At 45.7% G+C, this 27,775-nt stretch overlaps 1 protein-coding gene across 1 annotated transcript; it reads right to left on the reverse strand.

Annotated features, from left to right (window-relative positions):
• RBBP9 (RB binding protein 9, serine hydrolase) lies at positions 1-27,775 on the reverse strand. The gene is made up of 5 exons (XM_040429676.1): positions 27,627-27,775; positions 17,676-17,718; positions 7,995-8,100; positions 7,702-7,787; positions 1-392 (listed from the first exon to the last, which is right to left on the reverse strand). Exons 1-5 carry the CDS (start codon positions 27,747-27,749, stop codon positions 166-168), a joined length of 585 nt encoding a protein of 194 aa, XP_040285610.1. The 5' UTR covers positions 27,750-27,775; the 3' UTR covers positions 1-165.

The raw sequence follows: 27,775 nt of genomic DNA on the forward strand, positions 1-27,775 counted from the left end.
GAATTCGCACTTTGCTATGCATAGGGTATGATCTGGGGCTCAAATCATGAAGGAACATGTGGATTTGGGGGCTGAAATGCAGCACAAATCTGCATAAACGACATGGCCGTGTGCACGTATCCTTACACTATAGGCGGTAACCAGATGCTTCGTACAAAATTGTGCTTATACAGGAGTGGGAATAAGTTTCTTCACGGCCTCCAGAAGATCATTAAACTCCGTATTCTGGAAGTGTCCACGGTCTGTGTACTTATGCAACTCCGCGTTCAAATTATCAGCAACCGCCTGCTGCTCCCTCCATGGAAGGAACGGATCATCTGTGGAACCAAACTGAATGATGTGACGACAGTTGGATTTTATCTTTTCCCATTGCCAAGGACGACTGAAATAACCTAAGAGGAAATAGTTATTGTGTGCAGTTAACAGAATTAGATAGAATTTAGGGAATGCCCTCAGATGGCAGATTTGTTGCAGAAATGTCTACGACTTGTGGCCCACACATAATGATATTCATAGGTATGGAATAGATTTTACAGAAATCTGCACATTGGATTATTACAGTTTTGGAGAAAGGTGGATTTTATTCTGTCACCAGGATATACCATATAGAGATATTTATATGTGCCCATCAAGTCTCCTTGTTTTGTATTAAATGATCCCACTCTTACTGCTTTGTGTGTCTTTTATTCTTCCTAAAAGCGATTTTATAGATATGTAAATTACCTTGCTAAGGAGCCCAAGGGGTTGTCCCACGATCCGTTGGAGCCCGGTCGCGCCCATCGTTCCGGAGCCCAGCACCGCCTACCAGTTAATTTATTCACTGCACTTGCCCTGACGTCATTCCTTTCAAGCGCCGTAATCTCGCGCAGTCTGCGCCCGTGCGGACTACTGGCACAGGCTTCGTCGATCCAACTGCGCACGCGAGATTATGGCGCTTGGAAGGAACGACGTCAGGGCAAGTGCAGTGAATAAATTAACTGGTAGGCGGTGCTGGGCTCCGGAACGATGGGCGCGGCCGGGCTCCAACGGATCGTGGGACAACCCCTTGGGCTCCTTAGCAAGGTAATTTACATATCTATAAAATCGCTTTTAGGAAGAATAAAAGACACACAAAGCAGTAAGAGTGGGATCATTTAATACAAAACAAGGAGACTTGATGGGCACATATAAATATCTCTATAGGGTATATCCTGGTGACAGAATCCCTTTAAAGGGGTTGTCCCACAAAAAATATTCTACAGTTTTCAAACCAGCACCTTGATCTGAATACTTTAGTAATTGCATGTAATTTGTATAGCCCATTTGTATTCAATAAAATCTCTGTATAGTGCCACTTAATTTCTTTTTTCTTTGTCCAGCTCACTGAGATGGCCGCACATGCTCAGTTTCATCCTTCGACTGCCGCCTGAGCTGTGATAGGGAGGGCATGGACACACGTCCTGAGCTGTGATAGGGAGGGCATAGACACGCCTCCTGAGCTGTGATAGGGAGGGCATGGACACGCCTCCTGAGCTGTGATAGGGAGGGCATGGACACGCCTCCTGAGCTGTGATAGGGAGGGCATGGACACGCCTCCTGAGCTGTGATAGGGAGGGCATGGACACGCCTCCTGAGCTGCAGCAGAGAAGACACGCCCCTTGAGCTGCCAGCTTGATATAAATCTAGTAGAGCAATGAATGAGGAGATCTCTGGATCCATGTGAGGTACAGGGCTGGTTCTAGTTTTGTTAGAAAGAGATTGTCCTGGACTATATGATATCTTCATTTTTTACATTATTCATCGGATAACCCCTTTAAATGTCTGCAGTATGTGGATGAGATTTGTGAAAATCTCATCCACTTCACTGCAACTGTAAACACTGTGGATTTTCTGCATGCATACCCACTGCTGAGAATCTACAGCATTTACGCCATGTGTCGTCACCGCCTAAGGCCAGTTTCAGGCAAGCGAATTCACTGTGGGAAACACGCTCCACATGGGGGGGTGATTTCCCACCCTGAACTCTGCTCTTGTAACAGGACATCACAGAATTGTAATTATTTACAAGGCTTCATGCACACATCCATATGCTTTTTTTCAAATACGATCCACATTTTCTGTGGATCGGATGCAGACCCATTAGTTCCAAAAACACATATGGTGGTGTGTATGAGGCCTAATGCTGTGTGTCCTTACTCAGCATCATCTGTAATAAATTGTACTGACCTAATGCCGTCAGTACAAACCATTACAGCAGAGGCATTTCAATGCTGTGAGGTCCGGGTATAACAGCAGAGTTCAGGACAGGAAACCCCACTCCCACACAGAGAGTGTTTCTTGAATTCACTCATCTGAAACTGGCCTAAGGGTCCATAAAGTGAACTTGCTTATTTCAACACCTTGTCTTTTTCTAGGTCCAATCTGCTATAATAAATTTAGTGGTCAGAACTCCACTTGTGATACAGCACTCCAAATTTAAATTAAGTAAAATAATAAAATGGATCTTCCCAGGGGCGTACATAGAGCCCCACGACACCACCACTTTCTCAGTACACATGCATCAAGTACTCCCAGGCAACGGGCAATACGAACCCAACGTCTCCGTTATCTGATTTATGATATTTTTTTTAATTATTATTCAGAAGAAATCTGAAATAAAAAGTCACCCTCTACGTCAGAAAAGGTGCATCAAAAATAGTGTTCTTTCTGAACACAATTTTTCAATGCATTTACACCAGACAAATAAATACACTGATAAATCTCCTACTTCACATATTACAAAGCTTTCTGCCTGCAGCCACCACTAGGAAGCGCTGGGTGCATAAGAGCTTCTACTCTGAAGTTTCTCTTTGCACTTGGCTCCCTCTAGTGGAGGCTGCAAGAAAAATGCAGCACTTTCACATCGGGAACAGAAGGAGTTCAGTCTTGGGCCCCATAGAAGTTACACGCGCTTCCTTCATTGAATCTTACTACATAAAATTAAACGGGTTCTGCACTGGATAGATCATCAGCGTCTGATCGGCGGGGGTCCGACACCCGGGACCCCCGCCGATCAGCTGTTTGAGAAGGCCGCTGGCCGAATGACGTCACGACTTGTATCAACTGGCCTGGGCGGGGATAAGCTCCATTCAAGGGAACGGAGCTTAGCCGCGCCCAGGTCACTGATACTAGTCGTGACGTCAGTGGGCCTGCGGTAAACAGTGAGAAGGCCGCGGCGCTCCTGGAGCGCCGCTGCCTTCTCAAACAGCTGATCGACGGGGGTCCCAGGTGTCGGACCCCCGCCGATCAGAAGCTGATGATCTATCCAGAGGATAGATCATCAGTTTAAACAAAGTGCAGAACCCCTTTAACATTCCTCCCTACCATCCCAGATCCAGCAGGGCAGTCCTGAATTTTGGCCTCCGTCCCACAAACTCTGGATGGCTGCCATATGTGCCGACGCTAAATGTATCTGCTTCCTCAGGATGCAGGTCAGTTGAATACTATGGTGAAGATGAGACTCATCCGCTTTCTGCTTTACCATTCCAGCAGTAGTTTGGCCAGGCAGATTTGATGCACTGATGATGATGCTGCGCTTAACCGACAGCAAAGTCCAGAGTAGACCTGATCTGCTTATCGTGGGAACAGTATTCAATTTGGAGGCACTAAAGGAGCATCACTCTGTACGGGGAGGATAGTTAAGGGGACATCACTGTGTGGGGCGCAGGGGGAACGTTACTTACTGTGTTGGGGCAACAACAGCTGGAGGGCCGCAAGTTAGGCATTCCTGATGTAGACCAACTCTAGGTTTTGCTCCATTGAATGGCGCTAAACCGCGAGCAGGCTCCCGCTGCAGCTTTGCAAGGGGTCCATGCGAAAACCACACTAAAAATGGACCTGTGCATTATTGGCACACTCTTGAAAATCATGCAGCAAAAATCCTCTGCCGCATAAAATGGGAGGCAGATTCAGCTCCAAATCCGTGCTGAAGGCTGCACCCAAAATCCTCTGTCTGAACATACACTTACTGTATTGGAGCACAAGGAAGACTGGACCAGTGGCGTACATGAAGAAGTAAGGGCCCCATAGCAAGGATCAAACCAGGCCCCCCACACAGGACAGAAGGGTTTCCGCCTAAACCCTTTTCAATAACCTTTGGGCCATTTTGCCTCTGCCTCATTTGGTAAAAGTCGTTCCTTTAGAGCAGGCATGCTGAACCTGTGGCCCTCTAGCTGTTGTAAAACTACAACTCCCATCATGCCCTGCTGATAGCTGTAGGCTGTCCAGGCATGCTGGGAGTTGTAGTTTTGCAACAGCTGGAGAGCCGCAGGTTGGGCATCCCTGCTTTAGAGGGTAGAGTCCTGACCAAGTTTTCACCTCCAGTAGAAGAAGAGATAATCCCAACTAAGACTGGGCCCCCTCTTGCCCTGGGCCCCCATAGCAGTTGCATAGTCTGTCGCTATGGTAATTACGTCTCTGGACTGGACATGTATGGAGAGGGATTAGGTGGGGTTACAGGCATGACTTAAGGTAAAAAATAATTGCCACTAGTATTGTACCTCTCTGCTTATTTTTTTTCAATGTTGAGAGGTATACATTACTATATTAAATTTAGGAATAAAACTGTACGCTCCTATATACACCCTAGTAATGACTATAGGAGTGCTGAAGTGTTCCCAGTGTTCAGATCCATTCTTTTTAGGCCTCATGCACACGGCCGTTGTTTGGGTCCGCATCCGAGCCGCCGTTTTTGCTTCACTTCACTTTAAAAAAAAAGAACATGTCCTATTCTTGTCCGTTTTGCGGACAAGAATAGGCATTTCTACAATGGGCCGCCCGTTACGTTCCGCAAGCACACGGGCGGCTTCCGTTTTTTGCGGACCGCAAAAAAACTGAACGGTCGTGTGCATGAGGCCTTCGGGGAGGAAAAACAGTACTTGTATGGTAACCATATGGAGGTTTTACACAGATCTGTATATATAATATGCATGTGGTTCTTTAGTCTCCGATAATTTCTGTGGGGAAAAACTGCACCTATACGACATCCAGTCATTGAGCATCAGAACTGGACCAGCAATGGAAGTAGGCCTGGAGTGATGAATCACATTTTCTGTTATATCATGTGCACTATCAAGAGATGACACCACCAGAAGATCAGTCAGTGTAATGCTCTGGGTTATGTTCAGCTGGGAAACCTTGGGTCCTTGCATTCATCTGGTTATTACTTGGACATGTATCAACTATATAAAACTCTTACAGACAAGTACACCCCTCCATGGCAGTAGTATTCCCTAATGACAGTGACCTTTTTCAGCAAGATAATGCACCTTGTCACAACACAAAAATTGCTCAGCAATGGTTTGAGGTAGAGTTCAAGGTGATGGACTCCAAATTCTCTAGATCTCAAACTGATCAAGCTTCTGTGGGATGTGTTGGAAAAACAAGTCCAATCCACCTCACAGCTTATAGGCCTAAAAGCCAGGGACGTGCACACATAGGGCTCAAAGGGGGCTTGAGCCCCTGCCCCCTTCTGCCCCTGGCCCCTTTTTTTCCCCCCCACTTACTCAAGTGCCGTGCGTGCGCCCGCCCAGTCCGCGCGTGTCGGGACCTTGCGGCGCTTTCAAGCTGCAGTGTTCAGTGCTGCAGTCAGCGAGGTCACTGGTCACGTGTGGCGGCGTGGCGACCAGGGAGCCTGTCTGGAGCAGTGGAGCTGAGCTTACAGTCACCGGTCTGTGAGCAGAGTGAGCTTGTGTCTTGCGGTGCTTGTAAACTGTGAGTGCCACTGCCACTGGAGGGGGTTGGTTGGAAAAATGAAAGGGGGGGGGGGGGGGAACGTGGAAGATGTCCTCCTGCCAGGCCCATGGGGAGGGGGAGAAATGTGCCATTGGGGGGAGAGCAGATGTCCTCCTGCCAGGCTCATGGGGAGGGGGAGAAATGTCCCATTGGGGGGAGGGGGGAAAGATGATGTCCCCCTGCCAGGCCCATGGGGAGGGCGATAAATGCGCCATTGGGGGCGGTGAAAGATGTCCTCCTGCCAGGCCCATGGGGGGGAAATGTGCCATTGGGGGGGGGGGGAGATGTCCTCCTGCCAGGCTCATGGGCAGGGGGAGAAATGTGCCATTGGCAGGAAGATGTCCTCCTGCCAGACCCATGGAGGGGGAGAAATGTGCCATTGGGGGGGTGGAAGTAAGATGTTCTGCTGCCAGGTCCAAGGAGGGGGATAAATGTGCCATTGGGGGGGGGGAGTGCTTCCATGGAGGGGGCGAGAAATGTGACACGAAGGGGGTGATGTAAAAAGGAGGGGGTGATGTGACATGGAGGGGGAGAAATGTGACATTAAAGCCGGAGGGCATCATTGGGGGCACTTTTTACTGGCTCATTATTAGGTGGCACTATGGGGGCACTTCTTGCTGGCACATTATTGGTGAGCACTATAGGGGCATTTACTGAGGGGTATGTTATATGGAGGGCTCTGTACAGTGGCATTTTATACTAGTGGACATTATGGTGGGTACTATGGGGAAGGAGGGAGAGGAGTACTATAGAGTCATCTCTGGGGGGCCCTAAGAAAGGGTATTTTATGCTTGCAAACTATGGGGGACACTGAGGGCATCTACTGGGGCACTATATATGGGGCATTTTATACTGGTTCATTATGGGGGCACTAGGAGGAAGGGGGGAGAGGAGCACTATGGGGAATTTACTGGGGGCACTATATAGGGGTATTTTATACTGGCACATTATGGGGGGACACTAATGGAACATTAGCTCAACTGGGGGCATTACAAGGGGGTATTTTTTGCACTGTCTATTATAAGGAGAGTTATTTCTACTGGGGGGGGGGGGCATTATGGTGGGCTTTATTACTCCCCCATGGTATGACCCCCTAGTAGCAGCACCAGCCTCTCCCTGCTCTGCTATCCCTCTGCCCCTTCTACCAAATCCTTATTATGAAATCTCTCTCATTAGGATAAAACACATCAGCTCCACCGAGCACCCGGCCAAAGTGTTGAAGTGGCGTCCGAGATCCCCAAGGGCCAAGCCAAGTAATTGTAAGTTTTAATGTGAAATATGTTTGTTATACACATATAGCATACACTGTGCCACACAATATACAGTATACCTCTACACAGTGTAGTCTGTTCTATAAGCACCACACTGTTTTCTGTCAGCCACCACAATTTTTTGAAATTATGACAAGCGCCCTTTTTTTTTTACTTAAGCCCCTGCCCTTCAAAATGTCTGTGCACGTCCCTGCTAAAAGCTGTTAACGTCTTCCTGCCAGATATCACTGGACACCTTCAGACGTCTTGTGGAGTCCATGCCTCAACTGGTTAGAGCTGTATTTGCAGCTTAGAGGATCTAGATAACACAAGGCTGGTGGTTTAATGTTCTGGCTGATCTGTATTGACAGTTGTAAAGGCCTGAGTTATAAGAATCGGTTTGCCATATTTGTAGCTTCACCAAGCCATAGAATACAATAGGAGATTCAACTCACGTATTTTTCTCTTGGTCCCCACTGATTCCTGAAACAAAGGCTAAGCTCCTCTCTCTCATACTTTGAGGGTGCTTTCCGTACCTCAAAATCCTTGATGGGTAGAGATTTCCCGATTGATTGGACCTTTTCACCATTCTAATTTTAGACGCTGTTTCCCCACCACCAACAATGTTATATTCGGACATGTCAGAAGATACATTTAGGTGGCACATCCATTGAAAATGATGTACCAATTCAAAACATACCGCTTTCTCTCTCATTTTCATCTCCCAAGTCAGAGATGTATGCTGACACAAGTATTATGGCAAACACTTGATGCGTTTCGGAAAACCTGCAGAACAGAATATAGAGTAAACGGTCATTTGGAAGATCTATCCAGCCTCGTGTTAGGCATCTAGAAACAGACAAGATTGTTCATTTTGGCCACATGTTAATAAGCTAACCACATTTCATACAGGAGATTAATTGTACTGCACATCTTTTTAGATCAAAAGAAGGATCAGAACATGGCACAAGGGAGAGGAGAAAGTGTCCATACCTCATGGCTGCAGCTGCTCCAGAACTGTGCCCAATGACTATAGTCTTGCTGTCACACTGCAGCTCCGATTCCATAAATGGCAGCCATATTGATTCTTTTGCGGTAACTACGGTACATTTAAAAAGTGACAGTCATATAACTTTTAGATTATTGCAGAGGGGTTTTGAGGGTTTGGCTAAAGCACATGCCCATTCTTTAAATGGTTAAGAATTGGAAATGTATCCTCTGTCCTTAGGGTTGCCACCTCACCAACAAACCACCAGCCCAGATAGTATTTATGGCAGGAGTCCAGTGTTAGTATTTTATTTTTACCGGACCACTGAAGTTCCAGTCTTGATTTCAGTGGTGGACAGAAGTGACCATAGGCACTTTGACCAGAGTCAATATATGGTGTCAGTGCTTCTAGGAGACCCCTGCTTTCACTCTGGCCCATATATGACTGTGTCCATATATGGAGTCAGTGCTATGATGTGAATTGTATGGGAGACAGATAGTGTAAGCAGTGAGCTACAGAGCCCACTCTTATTAATAGGAGGATTTTCTCTGACTCAAAACCTCAATAGTATTACTCACAAGTATAATAATGTTTCCACATGTAACTACAGATACAGTGCCTTGCAAAAGTATTCAGACCCCCCCCCCCCCCCCCCCCTTGACTTTATTTGTGTTTTGGTGCCTCACAGCCTGGAATTAACATGGATTGTTTGAGGATTTGCATCATTTAATTTACAGAACAATGCAAGGCACTTTGAAGATGTTTTTTTTTTTATCGTGAAGCAAACAACAAATAGGACAAAATAACCGAAAAAGTCAATGTGCTTAACTATTCAACCCCTAAAGTCAATACTTTGTAGAGCCACCTTTTGCCGGAATCACAGCTCCAAGTAGCTTTGTATAAGTCTCTATGAGCTTGCCACATCTTACCACTTGGATTTTTGCCCATTCCTCCTTGCAAAACTGCTCCAGCTCCTTCAAGTTGGATGGTTTGTGCTTGTGAACAGCAATCTAAGTCTGACCACAGAATTTCTATTGGATTGACATCTGGGCTTTGACTAGGCTATTTACATTTACATGTTTCCCCTTAAACCACTCAAGTGTTGCTTTAGCCGTGTGTTTGGGGTCATTGTCCTGCTGGAAGGTGAACCTCCGTCCTAGCCTCAAATCACGCACAGAGTGGTGCAGGTTTTGCTCAAGAATATCCCTGTATTAAGCAACATCCATCTTTCCCTCAACTCTGACCAGTTTCCCAGTCCCGGCTACTGAAAAACATCCCCAGAGCATGATGCTGCCACCACCATGTTTCACTGTGGGGATGGTGTTCTTTGGGTGATGTGTTGGGTTTGCGCCAGACATGGCGTTTTCTTCGATGGCCGAAAAGTAGAATTTTAGTCTCATCAGACCAGAGCACCTTCCTCTATACATTTTGGGAGTTTCCCACATGCCTTTTTGCAAACTCACAACGTGCCTTTTTGTTTTTAGCTGAAAGTAATGGCTTTCTTCTGGCCACTCTGCCATAAAGCCCAACTCTATGGAGCATACAGGTTATTGTCGTCCTGTGTACAGATACCCCAGTCTCTGCTGTGGAACTCTGCACCTCCTCCAGGGTTACCTTAGGTCTCTGTGCTGCCTCTCTGATTAATGCCCTCCTTGCCCGGTCCGTGAGTTTTGGTGGGCGGCCTTCTCTTGGCAGGTTTGCTGTTGTGCCATGTTCTTTCCATTTGGTTATGATAGATTTGATGGTGCTTCTGGGGATCATCAAAGATTTGGATATTTTTTTATAACCTAACCCTGACTTGTACTTCTCAACAACATTGTCCCTTACTTGTTTAGAGAGTTCCTTGGTCTTCATGGCACTGTTTGGTTAATGATGCCTCTTGCTTAGGTGTTGCAGCCTCTGGGGCCTTTCAAAAAAGGTGTGTATATGTAATGACAGATCATGTGACACTTAGATTGCACACAGGTGGACATCATTTCACTAATTATGTGAATTCTGAAGGTAATTGGTTGCACCATAGCTTTTTATGGGCTTCCTAACAAAGGGGGTGAATACATACGTACATGCCAATTTTCTGTTGTCTATTTCTCATCAATAGTTTTATTTATACACTGCTCAAAAAAATAAAGGGAACACTTAAACAACACAATGTAACTCCAAGTCAATCACACTTCTGTGAAATCAAACTGTCCACTTAGGAAGCAACACTGAGTGACAATCAATTTCACATGCTGTTGTCCAAATGGGATAGACAACAGGTGGAAATTATAGGCAATTAGCAAGACACCCCCAATAAAGGAGTGGTTCTGCAGGTGGTGACCACAGAACACTTCTCAGTTTCTATGCTTCCTGGCTGATGTTTTGGTCACTTTTGAATGCTGGCGGTGCTTTCTCTCTAGTGGTAGCATGAGACAGTGTCTACAACCCACACAAGTGGCTCAGGTAGTGCAGCTTATCCAGGATGGCACATCAATGCGAGCTGTGGCAAGAAGGTTTGCTGTGTCTGTCAGCGTAGTGTCCAGAGCATGGAGGCGCTACCAGGAGACAGGCCAGTACATCAGGAGACGTGGAGGAGGCCAACAACCCAGCAGCAGGACCGCTACCTCCGCCTTTGTGCAAGGAGGAACAGGAGGAGCACTGCCAGACCCCTGCAAAATGACCTCCATCAGGCCACAAATTTGCATGTGTCTGCTCAAACGGTCAGAAACAGACTCCATGAGGGTGATATGAGGGCCCGACGTCCACAGGTGGGGGTTGTGCTTACAGCCCAACACCGTGCAGGACGTTTGGCATTTGCCAGAGAACACCAAGATTGGCAAATTCGCCACTGGCGCCCTGTGGTCTTCACAGATGAAAGCAGGTTCACACTGAGCACATGTGACAGACGTGACAGAGTCTTGAGACGCCGTGGAGAACGTTCTGCTGCCTGCAACATCCTCCAGCATGACCGGTTTGCATTGGGTCAGTAATGGTGTGGGGTGGCATTTCTTTGGAGGGCCGGACAGCCCTCTATGTGCTCGCCACAGGTAGCCTGACTGCCATTAGGTACCTAGAAAAAGTGGAGGGCCACAGCAGAATATCCAAAATCCTTCTTTATTTCAATCGATCACCGCATAACACAGCATAAAAACAGCAGCAACGTTTCGGCTAGGAATAGCTTGACAAAGGCTATTCCTAGCCGAAACGTTGCTGCTGTTTTTATGCTGTGTTATGCGGTGATCGATTGAAATAAAGAAGGATTTTGGATATGCTGCTGTGGCCCTCCACTTTTTCTATATACCTTTGGATTGCCTTGGATCTGTGATCTCTTGCCCAGCTGCTGCATGACTTCCATTATCGCTCTACACTAGCCGCTTGCTGTGCTGCTCCTGAACACCTTTCTCTTGCCATTACATACCGAGATGAGATCCTCAGACCCCTTGTGAGACCATATGCTGGTGCGGTTGCCCCTGGGTTCCTACTAATGCAAGTCAATGCTAGACCTCATGTGGCTGGAGTGTGTCAGCAGTTCCTGCAAGACGAAGGCATTGATGCTATGGACTGGCCCGCCCGTTCCCCAGACCTGAATCCAATTGAGCACATCTGGGACATCATGTCTCGCTCTATCCACTAACGTCACGTTGCACCACAGACTGTCCAGGAGTTGGCAGATGCTTTAGTTCAGGTCTGGGAGGAGATCCCTCAGGAGACCGTCCGCCACCTCATCAGGAGCATGCACAGGCGTTGTAGGGAGGTCATACAGGCACGTGGAGGCCACACACACTACTGAGCCTCATTTTGACTTGTTTTAAGGACATTACATCAAAGTTGGATCAGCCTGTAGTGTGTTTTTCCACTTTAATTTTGAGGGTGACTCCAAATCCAGACCTCCATGGGTTGAAAAATTTTATTTCCATTTTTAATTTTTGTGTGATTTTGTTGTCAGCACATTCAACTATGTAAAGAACATAGTATTTCAGAAGAATATTTAATTAACTCAGATCTAGGATGTGTTATTTTTGTGTTCCCTTTATTTTTTTGAGCCGTGTATATTTTTCTCATTTCACTTCACCAACTTAGACTATTGTGTTCTGATCCATCACATAAAATTCAGATTAAAGGGAACCTGTCACCTGGATTTTGGGTATAGAGCTGAGGACATGGGCTGCTAGATGGCCGCTAGCACATCCGCAATATCCAATCCCCATAGCTCTCTGTGCTTTTATCGTGTCAAAAAAAGATTTTATAGATATGTAAATTAATCTTTGATAAGTCCCGTCTCCTCCATGCTTGAGAGATGAGTCCAGCCACGCTCACTGTGAAGGAGCCCAGCACCGCTCCACATCCTCCGAATCTCCTTGCTCCCCGAAGTCACAAAGTTAGAGCGCCGTAATCTCGCGATGCGTGAGCCAGCGCATGCGCAGTTCGTTCCCTGAGGCTGATGCAAGCACAGGGAAGGAACACTATGCCGACACTGCGCATCGCGAGATTACGGCGCTCTAGCTTTGTGATGTCAGGGAGCAAGAAGGAGATTCGGAGTATGCGGGGCAGTGCTGGGCTCCTTCACAGTGGGCAAGGCTGGGCTCCAGAAATGTTAGTAGCCTCATTTACACACTAATATATATATATATATATATATATATAAATCCGGAAAAACGAGCGGCACTCCGTTAGATAAAGAAAAGTGAACCTTTAATCACCCAGGTGGTGCAACGTTTCGGCTCTGCTCTTGAGCCTTTTTCAAGCATAAATTACAACTCCAAATCTCAGCAATATATACAGGTGAATCAATTAACATGTGAATCATATTATATATATATATAAAATCTTTTTTTGACACAATAAAAGCACAGAGAGCTATGGGGACTGGATATTGCGGATGTGCTAGCGGCGATGTAGCAGCCCATGTCCTCAGCTTAATACCTAAAATCCAGGTGACAGGTTCCCTTTAACAAAACATTGAACTTAAAGGGCTTCTGTCACCCCACTAAAGTGTTTTTTTTTTTTTGGGCTAGTTAAATTAGTTATATTGCGATATATGACAATATAATTGTGTTACTTACTTTGATCCAGCAGTTTCAGCAAAAAACGAAGTTTTATAATATGTAAATTCGGTCTCTACCAGCAAGTAGGGCGGCTACTTGCTGGTAGCTGCTGCAGAAATCCGCCCCCTCGTCGTGTTGATTGACAGGGCCAGCCGGGATCTCCTCCTGTCGGCATTTCAAAAATCGCGCGCCTGTGTTCATTCAGCGCAGGCGCTCTGAGATGAGGAGGCTCCCTCAGTGCGCCTGCGCCGATGACGTCTTCTATTTCGGTAATGTCATCGGCGCAGGCGCACTGAGGGAGTTCTGAGGAGACGAGCCTCCTCATCTCAGAGCGCCTGCGCCGATTCAACACAGGCGCGCGATTTTTGAAATGCCGACAGGGCTGGCCGGAGGAGATCCCGGCTGGCCCTGTCAATCAACAAGAGGAGGGGGCGGATTTCTGCAGCAGCTACCAGCAAGTAGACGCCCTACTTGCTGGTAGAGACCGAATTTACATATGATCAAACTTCGTTTTTTGCTGAAACTGCTGGATCAAAGTAAGTAACACAATTATATTGTCATATATCGCAATATAACTAATTTAACTAGCCCAACAAAAAAAAAAAATCACTTTAGTGGGGTGACAGAAGCCCTTTAAGGCTGTAATGTAACAAAACACGAAAAAAGTCAAGGGGGTGAATACTTTTTCAAGGCACTGTATATATCTATATGTACCAGTACATTGAATGGTTGTTTGTTTTCTCTTGTTTTTTTAGAGGATAAAAGCGGGAGTATAATTTTACCTTTTTTTTGTAATTGCGAAATAAAAAAAAAAAAAAGAATAGTGCAAAATAAATTACAATAACCACAAAACCATCTATTATAGGAGGAGAAAAGTTAAAATAATGTAAGTGTTGCCCCGTCAAATTACAAAAACAACCGCCACCTGATGGACTGCACTTACTATGATAGGATCTGGTTTCCATTAGAAAATCTGGCAATGGAAGCTACCGACTGATCCTCCAATACAAATGTGACATCAGCCAAATCAAACCCCCCCATCATTCTGAGCATACTTGCTCTCCGATTGTCACATAAGGGGGGGTCTTTTTTTTTTTCCAGAAAAGGAGTGAGAAAACTACTGCTCGCCATCTGACCCCTCTGCTCCAAGTTAGGCCATTTACGGATGCCACAACCCAGACATTTACCAACGTCCGAAACCCACAGTGTCTGATTAGTCACACCAAACACACAGACATCAGTAAAGTTTCCATGTTACAGTGTTCTCCTGTCCATACCTGATCTGTAGTGTAAAACATACAGAGCGCTTGTCTAGCGATACCCGTTGCACACTGCAGTAATAGAGACTATTACTAGAGGGAAAGATTTCATAGATTTCTTGCAGATGGAGAAGGTTTTCGTCAGAACAGACATTTTCTCCCACTGAGTGTTGTATGATAAACCAGGGCAAACTGGGCTCCTGCATAGAGCCGCACGGTTCAGGGGCAGCAGTGGAATAGATGGAGGGGATGGATTTTTTCTGGCTTTGTGTTTTTTTGCTTTTCCATAGAGCTCATTTATTACACCTGTTCACACATGAGGCCAACGCAGCATTTTATATTAAAGGGGTTGTGCAGTGGCTTAATGTTGATGACCAATCCTCACAATAGGTCATCAATATCAGATCGGCGGGGGTCTGACTCCCGACAACACTGCCGATCAGCTGTTTGAAGGTGTAGCGAGCAACATGTCCTCTTCAATATTTACCTGCATTGTCTCCTTGAAGAATGTAATTATAACAGCTCTTCCCATTCAAATGAATGTATTGTAATTACACTGCACAGCTGCTGCAAAGGAAACGTTGCGCAGGCAACCCCTTCAAACCGCTGATCAGCGGGAGCCAGATTTCCACTGATCTGATATTGATGACCTATTCCAAGGATAGGTCATCAATATTAAGCCACTACACCACCCTTTTAAAAAAATACTAATAAAAAATAGTTTTATCTGGGGGAAAAAAAGGCGCAAAACTCAAAATATTATCATATTGATGTAACACCCCATGTTATGCCACTCCCCACCACCATGTTTTATTTTTGGGAAAGGTGGCAACCCTATTTGTTCTGTGCCTTTTTTTATTACTGTTATTATTCAGTAAAATCACTGATTATTCACAGTTGTGTGAGCCCATTTATTCCCGTATTCCAGAATTCACTGTAAAACAATATGTAATGTACAAATATGGGTGCATGAAATGTGGCGATATGTGACCTGCAGCGGCTGCACACTGTAGTATAATATCACCACAGGATACAGTGAATTGTGCCAACAGGAACCTGGCAGCTAAACAAAACACACATTGGGGAGATTTATCAAACTGGTGTAAAATAGAACCGTCTTAGTTGCCCATAGCAACCAATCAGATCCCACCTTTTATTTTCCAAGGCAGCTGTGAAAAATGAAAGGTGGGATCTGATTGGCTGCTATGGGCAACTAAGACAGTTCTATTTTACACCAGTTTGATAAATCTCCCCCATTGTCTTTGTAGAGAAGATTTTGGATTTGTTCAATGCTGACCATGAGAGAATAATATTCATAAGAACTGTGCCTGCAACAAGTGATTGGCTCTAAATGAAGTTTATAGGACCTTTGGGCCTTCATTGTGCCAGAATGAGGATCCTCTAGTAATGTCATGGCCTTGGTCTACTGACCACTAGGTCTTCCTTCTGAGATTCGCCAAGGACATGTGGAAGTTTGTCAGAGGCTCCATAACAACATACTGCAGGCTGCAATGTGGCAGTGGTGCAGTTGAATCGGCACCACAGAAAAGATTACAGCATTTTTAATGCAGATAGGATGCGGACCCATTCATTTCAATGGGTTCGCAAAAAATGCAGACAGCACACCGTGTGCTGTCCGCATAAGTATGTCCGTTCCGTAGCCCCGCAAAAAAAAAAAATAGAACATGTCCTATTCTTGTCCGTTTTAGGCATTGTTACAATGGATCCGCAAAAAAAAAAACGGATGGCATAAGGATGTCATCCGTTTTTTTTTTTGCGGACCGCAAAACACATACGGTTGTGTGCATGTAGCCTTAGATTGGTGGGTGTCTGACTATGTATGGTCTTACAACTAAATCCCATTCATGTTATGTGACCCCCTAAGGTTGGGTTCACACGGGCGTCACGTTTTGGCTCCTGATGCATCCCGGGTGCATTGCGGCAAACCCGCGCGAGTAGGTACGCAATTGCAGTCAGTTTTGACTGCGATTGCGTTCCGTTGTTCAGTTTTTATTGCGCGGGTACAATGCGTTTTGAACGCGCGTGATAAAAAAACTGACTGTGGTACCCAGACCCGAACTTCTTCACTGAAGTTCAGGTTTGGGTTTGGTGTTGTGTAGATTGTATTATTTTTCCTTATAACATGGTTATAAGGGAAAATAATAGCATTCTTTAATACAGAATGCTTAGTAGACGGTCAATTGAGGGTTAAAAAATAAAAAATAAATTAACTCACCTCCCATTGATAGCGTAGCTGCCGGTCTCCTGTTCTTTCTTCAGGACCTGTCAAAGGACCTGTGGTGACGTCACTGAGCTCATCACATGGTCCATCACCACGGTGATGGACCATGTGATGTGACGTCACCACAGGTCCTTTAGCCGGCAGCTCTTGATTAAAGAAGTAAGAAGAGATCGGCAACTACGCGATCAAGAGGAGGAGGTGAGTTAATAATTTTTTTTTTTTAACCCTCAATTGACCTTCTACTAAGCATTCTGTATTAAGAATGCTATTATTTTCCCTTTTTTACCATGTTATAAGGGAAAATAATACAGTGAATAGACTTTCATCTTAGCAACCATGCATGAAAATCGCACCGCATCCGCACTCGCTTGCGGATGCTTGCGATTTTCACGCAGCCCCATTCACTTCTATGGGGCTTGCGTTGCGTGAAAAACGCACAATATAGAGCATGCTACGATTTTCACACAACGCACAAGTGATGCGTGAAAATCACCGCTCATCTGCAGAGCCCAATAGAAGTGAATGGGTCCGGATTCAGTGCAGGTGCAATGCGTTCAACTCACACATTGCACCCGCGCGGGAATCTCGCCCGTGTGAACCCAGCCTAAGTCTGGTCACACGCTTTAGATCGCCGTCGGCCCCATAACCATGCACACTCGGCTCACCCAGCCATTCGTGTGTTGTGAATGAGAGGAGAAAGTCGCTGTCAGACATCTCTATCAGTAGCTTATCTCCTCTGAGTGCAAAAGGATTGGTCATGTTGGAATTCAACAGCTCCATCCTTTTTAGTCTAGTCTTGGGTTTGAGATACATTGAAAGGTTTTTCAATCTAGGTCATCGTATCAGATTGGTGGGGTTCTGACATGCACACCTCCACCAATCAGCTCTTTCCGGCAGTAGCCGGTACCGGAAACTATACAGTGGACGGAGGTGAATGCTGAGCTGCAGTACCCCGGCACGTCCACTACAAAGTGGACATTACTGCTTCTGTCTGCTGTTAGTTACTAGCACCAGTGGCTGCCCAAACAACTGACTGTGAGGGTGCGAGTTTTGGACCCTCGTAAATCTAATATTCATGATCTAAGGCTAAGCCGAGGATCGGTCATCGATATCTAAGTCCCGGAAAACCCATGCAATAACAAGCACTGTATACATACTTACATGGATCGGGCATGTTACGGAGCAGACACTTGAAATTTGGAATCTGCAAACAAACCCAAAGATGAAACTAATTTACTATTAAAATGACAGATTTTCTCCCTTTTTGAATACAGACGCATGCCTCCCGTACACATGAGATAAACTGCGGCCGACCATCTAACATGGATAGGTCTGTGTCGTCTCCCTTTGACTGCAGAGGTTATTAGAAAGCAGCTTTCCCATCTCCCTGGTTAAGGCCTCATGCACACGACCGTATGTATTTTGCAGTCCACAAAAAAACGAATCCGCAAAGAATACGGACGACATCCGTGTGCATTCCGTATTTTTCGTAATGGAACAGCTGGCCCCTAATAGAACAGTCCTATCCTTGTCCGTAATGCGGACAATAATAGGACATGTTCTATTTTTTTGCGGAACGCAAATACGGGCATACGGAAACGGAATGCACACGGAGTAACTTCCGTTTTTTTTTCGCTGACCCATTAAAATGAATGGTTCTGTATATGGTCCGCAAAAAAAACGGAACGGACACGGAATGAAAATACGTTGGTGTGCATGAGGCCTAAGCATGGGGGAGGTCAGGAAGAATAGCTGTTGGTTAAAGGCCCCTTTCACACGAGCGAGATTTCCGTCCTGGTGCGATGCTAAAATGGGCCGTGGTAAAACACTGATGTGTGAATACACACATTAAAATTAATGAGGGCGTGTGCTGTCCGCGGAGAACACGTACAGCGCACGTATGTGGAACACTGATGTGTGAATGAGGCTTTATCCTGAGGATAGGTCATCACACTGCAGAACCCCTTTAACCACCTCAGCCCCCAGTGCTTAAACACCCTGAAAGACCAGGCCACTTTTTACACTTCTGACCTACACTACTTTCACCGTTTATTGCTCGGTCATGCAACTTACCACCCAAATGAATTTTACCTCCTTTTCTTCTCACTAATAGAGCTTTCATTTGGTGGTATTTCATTGCTGCTGACATTTTTACTTTTTTTGTTATTAATCGAAATTTAACGATTTTTTTGCAAAAAAATGACATTTTTCACTTTCAGTTGTAAAATTTTGCAAAAAAAACGACATCCATATAGAAATTTTGCTCTAAATTTATAGTTCTACATGTCTTTGATAAAAAAAAAATGTTTGGGTAAAAAAAAAATGGTTTGGGTAAAAGTTATAGCGTTTACAAACTATGGTACAAAAATGTGAATTTCCGCTTTTTGAAGCAGCTCTGACTTTCTGAGCACCTGTCATGTTTCCTGAGGTTCTACAATGCCCAGACAGTACAAACACCCCACAAATGACCCCATTTCTGAAAGTACACACCCTAAGGTATTCGCTGATGGGCATAGTGAGTTCATAGAACTTTTTTTTTTTTGTCACAAGTTAGCGGAAAATGATGATTTTTTTTTTTTTTTTTTTTTTTCTTACAAAGTCTCATATTCCACTAACTTGTGACAAAAAATAAAAAGTTCTATGAACTCACTATGCCCATCAGCGAATACCTTGGGGTCTCTTCTTTCCAAAATGGGGTCACTTGTGGGGTAGTTATACTGCCCTGGCATTCTAGGGGCCCAAATGTGTGGTAAAGAGTTTGAAATCAAATTCAGTAAAAAATGACGAGTGAAATCCGAAAGGTGCTCTTTGGAATATGGGCCCCTTTGCCCACCTAGGCTGCAAAAAAGTGTCACACATCTGGTATCCCCGTACTCAGGAGAAGTTGAGGAATGTGTTTTGGGGTGTCTTTTTACATATACCCATGCTGGGTGAGATAAATATCTTGGTCAAATGACAACTTTGTATAAAAAAATGGGAAAAGTTGTCTTTTGCCAAGATATTTCTCTCACCCAGCATGGGTATATATAAAATGACACCCCAAAACACATTCCCCACCTTCTCCTGAGTACGGAGATACCAGATGTGTGACACTTTTTTGCAGCCTAGGTGGGCAAAGGGGCCCATATTCCAAAGAGCACCTTTCGGATTTCACTCATCATTTTTTACAGAATTTGATTTCTAACTCCTTACCACACATTTGGGCCCCTAGAATGCCAGGGCAGTATAACTACCCCACAAGTGACCCCATTTTGGAAAGAAGACACCCCAAGCTATTCCGTGAGGGGCATGGCGAGTTCCTAGAATTTTTTATTTTTTGTCACAAGTTAGTGGAAAATGATGATTTTTTTTTTTTTTTTTTTTTTTCATACAAAGTCTCATATTCCACTAACTTGTGACAAAAAATAAAAACTTCCATGAACTCACTATGCCCATCAGCGAATACCTTGGGGTCTCTTCTTTCCAAAATGGGGTCACTTGTGGGGTAGTTATACTGCCCTGGCATTCTAGGGGCCCAAATGTGTGGTAAAGAGTTTGAAATCAAATTCAGTAAAAAATGACGAGTGAAATCCGAAAGGTGCTCTTTGGAATATGGGCCCCTTTGCCCACCTAGGCTGCAAAAAAGTGTCACACATCTGGTATCCCCGTACTCAGGAGAAGTTGAGGAATGTGTTTTGGGGTGTCTTTTTACATATACCCATGCTGGGTGAGATAAATATCTTGGTCAAATGACAACTTTGTATAAAAAAATGGGAAAAGTTGTCTTTTGCCAAGATATTTCTCTCACCCAGCATGGGTATATATAAAATGACACCCCAAAACACATTCCCCACCTTCTCCTGAGTACGGAGATACCAGATGTGTGACACTTTTTTGCAGCCTAGGTGGGCAAAGGGGCCCATATTCCAAAGAGCACCTTTCGGATTTCACTCATCATTTTTTACAGAATTTGATTTCTAACTCCTTACCACACATTTGGGCCCCTAGAATGCCAGGGCAGTATAACTACCCCACAAGTGACCCCATTTTGGAAAGAAGACACCCCAAGCTATTCCGTGAGGGGCATGGCGAGTTCCTAGAATTTTTTATTTTTTGTCACAAGTTAGTGGAAAATGATGATTTTTTTTTTTTTTTTTTTTTTCATACAAAGTCTCATATTCCACTAACTTGTGACAAAAAATAAAAACTTCCATGAACTCACTATGCCCATCAGCGAATACCTTGGGGTCTCTTCTTTCCAAAATGGGGTCACTTGTGGGGTAGTTATACTGCCCTGGCATTCTAGGGGCCCAAATGTGTGGTAAGGAGTTTGAAATCAAATTCTGTAAAAAATGACGAGTGAAATCCGAAAGGTGCTCTTTGGAATATGGGCCCCTTTGCCCACCTAGGCTGCAAAAAAGTGTCACACATGTGGTATTGCCGTACTCAGGAGAAGTTGAGGAATGTGTTTTGGGGTGTCTTTTTACATATACCCATGCTGGGTGAGATAAATATCTTGGTCAAATGACAACTTTGTATAAAAAAATGGGAAAAGTTGTCTTTTGCCAAGATATTTCTCTCACCCAGCATGGGTATATATAAAATGACACCCCAAAACACATTCCCCACCTTCTCCTGAGTACGGAGATACCAGATGTGTGACACTTTTTTGCAGCCTAGGTGGGCAAAGGGGCCCATATTCCAAAGAGCACCTTTTGGATTTCACAGGTCATTTTTTACTGAATTTGATTTCAAACTCCTTACCACACATTTGGGCCCCTAGAATGCCAGGGCAGTATAACTACCCCACAAGTGACCCCATTTTGGAAAGAAGAGACCCCAAGGTATTCGCTGATGGGCATAGTGAGTTCATGGAAATTTTTTTTTTTTGTCACAAGTTAGTGGAATAGGAGACTTTGTATGAAAAAAAAAAAAAAAAAAAAAAAAAAAAAAATCATCATTTTCCACTAACTTGTGACAAAAAATAAAAAATTCTAGGAACTTGCCATGCCCCTCACGGAATACCTTGGGGTGTCTTCTTTCCAAAATGGGGTCACTTGTGGGGCAGTTATACTGCCCTGGCATTTTCCAGGGGCCCTAATGTCTGGTAAGTAGGTAAATGACCTGTGAAATCTGAAAGGTGCTCTTTGGAATGTGGGCCCCTTTGCCCAGCTAGGCTGCAAAAAAGTGTCACACATCTGGTATCTCCGTACTCAGAAGAAGGTAAGGAATGTGTTTTGGGGTGTCATTTTACATATACCCATGCTGGGTGAGAGAAATATCTTGGCAAAAGACAACTTTTCCCATTTTTTTTATACAAAGTTGGCATTTGACCAAGATATTTATCTCACCCAGCATGGGTATATGTAAAATGACACCCCAAAACATATTCCCCAACTTCTGCTGAATACGGAGATACCACATGTGTGACACTTTTTTGCAGCCTAGGTGGGCAAAGGGGCCCAAATTCCTTTTAGGAGGGCATTTTTAGACATTTGGATACCAGACTTCTTCTCACGCTTTGGGGCCCCTAAAATGCCAGGGCAGTATAAATACCCCACATGTGACCCCATTTTGGAAAGAAGACACCCCAAGGTATTCAATGAGGGGCATGGCGAGTTCATTGAAAAAAAAAAATTTTGGCACAAGTTAGCGGAAATTGATTTTTTGGATTTTGTTCTCACAAAGTCTCCCTTTCCGCTAACTTGGGACAAAAATTTCAATCTTTCATGGACTCAATATGCCCCTCAGCAAATACCTTGGGGTGTCTTCTTTCCAAAATGGTGTTATTTGTGGGGTGTTTGTACTGCCCTGGCATTTGAGGGTCTCCGCAATCATTACATGTATGCCCAGCATTAGGAGTTTCTGCTATTCTCCTTATATTGAGCATACGGGTAATGAGATTTTTTTTTTCCGTTCAGCCTCTGGGCTGAAAGAAAAAAATGAACGGCACAGATTTCTTCATTCGCATCGATCAATGTGGATGAAAAAATCTCTGCCAAAAAAAGAAAAAGGAGGGGAAAGGCGTCTGCCAGGACATAGGAGCTCCGCCCAACATCCATACCCACTTCAGCTCGTATGCCCTGGCAAACCAGATTTCTCCATTCACATCAATCGATGTGGATGAATAAATCATTGCCGGGATTTTTTTTTTTATATATACAAAGTGTTTGCCAAAGTATATGAACACCGCCACCTCCTCAGCTCATATGCCTCGGCAAACATATCTTTTACTGCAGAGGAGAAATCTCGTCTTGCAGCGCCGCATACACCGACTTGCGTGTAATCTGACAGCAGCACAATGCTTCTGTCCGAATGCACATCAGTGCTGCAGCTGGTCGATCGGTTGGTCCACCTGGAAGGTAAAAAAAACAAAACAAAAAAGAAAAAACCAGGCCGCAAAGCAATAACTTTATTAACTTTAGAACAGAACATATTAACTTTTTTAAACTTTTTTAACTTTTTTACTTACCGGTAATTTTTTTTTTGTTTAGTTTTTTTTACCTTTATAGAACAAACCTCTCCTTCCCCATGGGACAATGTGCAAAGCGCAAATCGCCCAAAGATGTGGCGAAGTACGTTATGCACTTTATCCCAGGTGAAAGGAGAGGTTTGCAGCAGCTGAGAGTAAAAGGGCCCTAATAGCCCTGTGTGCCTGTCCTGTGAGATGCAATCCCTATGCTAGGTGTACCTGTGTGTGGTACTTCCGGAAACACTCTCCATAGCATAGGGCAGGGTGGTCAGCACAGTCAGGACAGAAATAGCGGGTGTCACGCCTTATTCCACTCCTGCTACAGACACGACATCTTTTTCGGGGTGACGGTTGGGTTGAGGTACCAGGAACGACACTGGGGAAATGTCGCTCGTGTAGACGGCTAACTACACTGGGGGATGGGGCCACGGAACCTCCTGGGTAAAGGAGGTTCTCGATGATCTCTTCCTGGAATTTGAGGAAAGATCGTGTTCTCCCAGCCTTACTGTAGAGAACAAAACTATTGTACAGCGCCAATTGAATTAAATATACAGACACCTTCTTATACCAGCGTCTGGTTCTGCGGGAAACTAAATACGGAGACAACATCTGGTCATTGAAGTCCACCCCTCCCATGAGCGCATTATAGTCGTGGACACAGAGGGGCTTTTCAATGACACGGGTTGCTCGCTCAATTTGGATTGTCGTGTCTGCGTGAATGGAGGAGAGCATGTAAACGTCACGCTTGTCTCTCCATTTCACCGCGAGCAGTTCTTCGTTACACAAGGCAGCCCTCTGCCCCCTTGCAAGACGGGTGGTTACAAGCCGTTGGGGGAAGCCCACGCGACTAGTTCGCGCGGTGCCACAGGCGCAAATCCGTTCTAGAAACAAATGCCTAAAGAGGGCCACACTTGTGTAAAAATTGTCCACATAAAGATGGTACCCCTTGCCGAATAAGGGTGACACCAAGTCCCAGACTGTCTTCCCACTGCTCCCCAGGTAGTCAGGGCAACCGACCGGCTCCAGGGTCTGATCTTTTCCCTCATAGACACGAAATTTGTGGGTATAGCCTGTGGCCCTTTCACAGAGCTTATACAATTTGACCCCATACCGGGCACGCTTGCTTGGGATGTACTGTTTGAAGCCAAGGCGCCCGGTAAAATGTATTAGGGACTCGTCTACGCAGATGTTTTGCTCGGGGGTATACAAATCTGCAAATTTCTGGTTGAAATGGTCTATGAGGGGCCGAATTTTGTGGAGCCGGTCAAAAGCTGGGTGGCCTCTGGGACGGGAGGTGGTGTTGTCGCTAAAATGCAGGAAACGGAGGATGGCCTCAAATCGTGCCCTGGACATAGCAGCAGAGAACATGGGCATGTGATGAATCGGGTGCGTTGACCAATATGACCGCAATTCATGCTTTTTTGTCAGGCCCATGTTGAGGAGAAGGCCCAAAAAAATTTTAATTTCGGAAACTTGGACTGGTTTCCACCGGAAAGGCTGGGCATAAAAGCTTCCCGGGTTGGCGGATATAAATTGTGTGGCATACTGGTTGGTCTCTGCCACGACTAAGTCCAAGAGCTCCGCAGTCAAGAACAGCTCAAAAAATCCCAGGGCCGAACCGATTTGAGCCGTCTCAACCCGAACTCCAGACTGGGCGGTGAAAGGGGGAACTACAGGTGCGGCTGAAGTTGGTGACTGCCAATCAGGGTTTGCCAGCACCTCAGGGATTCTAGGGGCTCTACGGGCCTGTCTTTGCGGTGGCTGCGACGGGGTAACTAGTGCACGTGCCACCGTACTAGCTTCAACTGCCCTTCTGGTGCTCGCCACGTCACCATGTTGTACGGCAGTGCTGGTACTAGGTCCAGGGAGGGCTGCGCTGCTGGTGTATGCCTCACCACGTGATCCGGCAGCGACAGCCCCACTCTGCTGCTCTTGAAGCGGATCCTGCATAACCTGTGGTCTAGCGACATGGGGCCGGGTACGCCTGGTGCTGCCAGGGACCTCCACCTCCTCGTCCGAACTTTGGGTCAGAGAGCCACTGCTTTCCACAGGTTCATATTCTGACCCGCTAGATTCATCAGATGAGGGTTCCCACTCCTCATCCGACTGGGTCAGAATCCTGTAGGCCTCTTCAGAAGAATACCCCCTGTTTGACATTTTGGACTACTAAATTTAGGGGTATTCCCTGAGACTACCCAAGAAAAAAAGCAAACCTGTCTTACAAAGGGGAGGCTAGCGAAGTACCGGAGGCCGCTGCGGTTGATAAAAAATATCAAAACTGATTTTTTTATCGCCGCAGTGCGTGTAAAATGAATGTGCAGTGATCAAAAAATATATATTTTTTGTCACTGCGGTGGGGCGGGCGTGGGTGAACGCACGTGTGGGCGACCGATCAGGCCTGATCGGGCAAACACTGCGTTTTGGGTGGAGGGCGAACTAAAGTGACACTAATACTATTATAGATCTGACCGTGATCAGTTTTGATCACTTACAGATACTATAAAAGTACAAATGCTGATTAGCGATACGCTATTCAGCGAATAAAAGTGACTGCGGTGCGGTGGGGTGGGCGCTAACTGACGCTAACTACCTAACCAAGGGGCCTAAACTATCCCTAAAACCTAACAGCCAATACTAGTGAAAAAAAAAAAGTGACAGTTTACACTGATCACTTTTTTTCCTTTCACTGGTGATTGACAGGGGCGATCAAAGGGGTGATCAAAGGGTTAATTGGGGTGCAGGGGGGTGATCTGGGGCTAAGGTGTAGTGTTGGTGCTACTCACTGTGAAGTCTGCTCCTGTGCTGGATCCAACCGACGAAAAGGACCAGCACAGGAGCAGACAAGCCATATAACAGATCATATTTACTAATATGATCTGTTATATGGCTTGTGATTGGATTTTTTAAAAATCGCCAGCCTGCCAGCCAATGATCGTTGCTGGCAGGCTGGTGACTAACTTGTTCTTTAACTTTTGCCGGCCCGCGATGCGCATGCGCGGGCCGGCTTGGAGCGAAATCTCGCGTCTCGCGAGATGACGCGTATATGCGTGACTGTGCGCAGCGCTGCCACCTCCGGAACGCGAATCTGCGTTAGGCGGTCCGGAGGTGGTTAAAGGGTTTCTGTCACCCCGCAAAACTCATTTATTTTTTTTTGGATAGTTAGATTCCTCATAGTGCGATATAGGAGAATATAATGCTCTTACTTACTTTCATGCGGCCGATTCTTTATAAAACAAACTTTTATAATATGTAAATCAGGGCTCTACCAGCAAGTAGGGCGTCTACTTGCTGGTAGCTGCTGCAGAAATCCGCCCCCTCGCCGTGTTGATTGACAGGGCCAGCCGGGATCTCCTCCTCCGGCCGGCCCTGTCAGTAATTCAAAAATCGCGCGCCTCGCGTCATTCGGCGCAGGTGCTCTGAGATGAGGAGGCTCATCTCCTCAGCACTCCCTCAGTGCGCCTGCGCCGATGACGTCTTCTCTTTCGGTGATGTCATCGGCGCAGGCGCACTGAGGGAGTGCTGAGGATACGAGCCTCCTCATCTCAGAGCGCCTGCGCCGAATGACGCGAGGCGCGCGATTTTTGAATTACTGACAGGGCCGGCCGGAGGAGGAGATCCCGGCTGGCCCTGTCAATCAACACGGCGAGGGGGCGGATTTCTGCAGCAGCTACCAGCAAGTAGACGCCCTACTTGCTGGTAGAGCCCTCATTTACATATTATAAAAGTTTATTTTATAAAGAATCGGCCGCATGAAAGTAAGTAAGACTATTATATTCTGCTATATCGCACTATGAGGAATCTAACTATCCAAAAAAAAAAAAGAAGAGTTTTGCGGGGTGACAGAAACCCTTTAAAGGGTAATGGGGGGGGGGGGGCACTACTTAGTATATTTGTGTCGTACTATTTTTCTTTTAAATTACACTTTTTAGGGTAGGGCTGTGCTGTAGGCTTGGAAATGTGCATGGAAAATCCACAGAATTTACAGTAGCAGCAAAGTGGATGGCATTTTATCTATATAAAGCCTCATGCCCACAACCGTTCCATTTTTTGCGGTCAGCAAGCCGCGGATCCTCAAAAAACGGCCGTGTGCCTTCCGCCATTTGCGGAATGGGCGGACCATTGTAGGCATGCCTATTCTTGTCCACAAAAACGGACAAGAATAGAACATGTTATTTTTTTTTTTTGCGGGGGCCTCGGAACGGAGCAACTGATGCGGACAGCACACAGCACATCTTTTGCGGCCCCATTGAAGTGAATGGGTCCGCACCCGAGCCGCAAAAAAACTGTGGCTCGGATGCGGAGCCGAACAACGGTCGTGTGCATGAGGCCTAAGTGCGTAAAATAAATATCTCCTCCACAAGCTAAAGAAAGTTTCTGCAACAGAATCCGTACGTGATGACTTGCGGTGAGGACTTAAATCGGTTGCGTTTCGATATGTTGCGGATTTCTGACAAATCCGCAGCATTTCCGTGATGAATCCTGCACCATTCGGTGGGGCTGTACTCCGCTGTTTATTCTGCAACACTGTACACCAGGGGGGGTAGGGGTGGTGGTGTTGGGGGCTAGAAATCTAATTATCCAAGCACGTTAGTGGCCTCCCCTACAATCCTCTTGTATTTACTACAGCCAGTGGGATCAGTGCATGCTTCACATAGTCTCACCTTGTCAAGTCTCTTTTTAGTCCAACCATACCAGATACAAGACTCCACGCTCCCTCCCCCATTGCCGGGCACTATGACGGCTTTTACAGGGGAAACCCCTGCAGCAGCTGAGCCTTCGGACATTGCTGCACATCACAATGTACAGGAAG

The sequence above is a fragment of the Bufo bufo genome, chromosome 4 (genome assembly GCF_905171765.1).
Source record: "Bufo bufo chromosome 4, aBufBuf1.1, whole genome shotgun sequence".
In the NCBI taxonomy this organism is placed as follows: domain Eukaryota; kingdom Metazoa; phylum Chordata; class Amphibia; order Anura; family Bufonidae; genus Bufo; species Bufo bufo.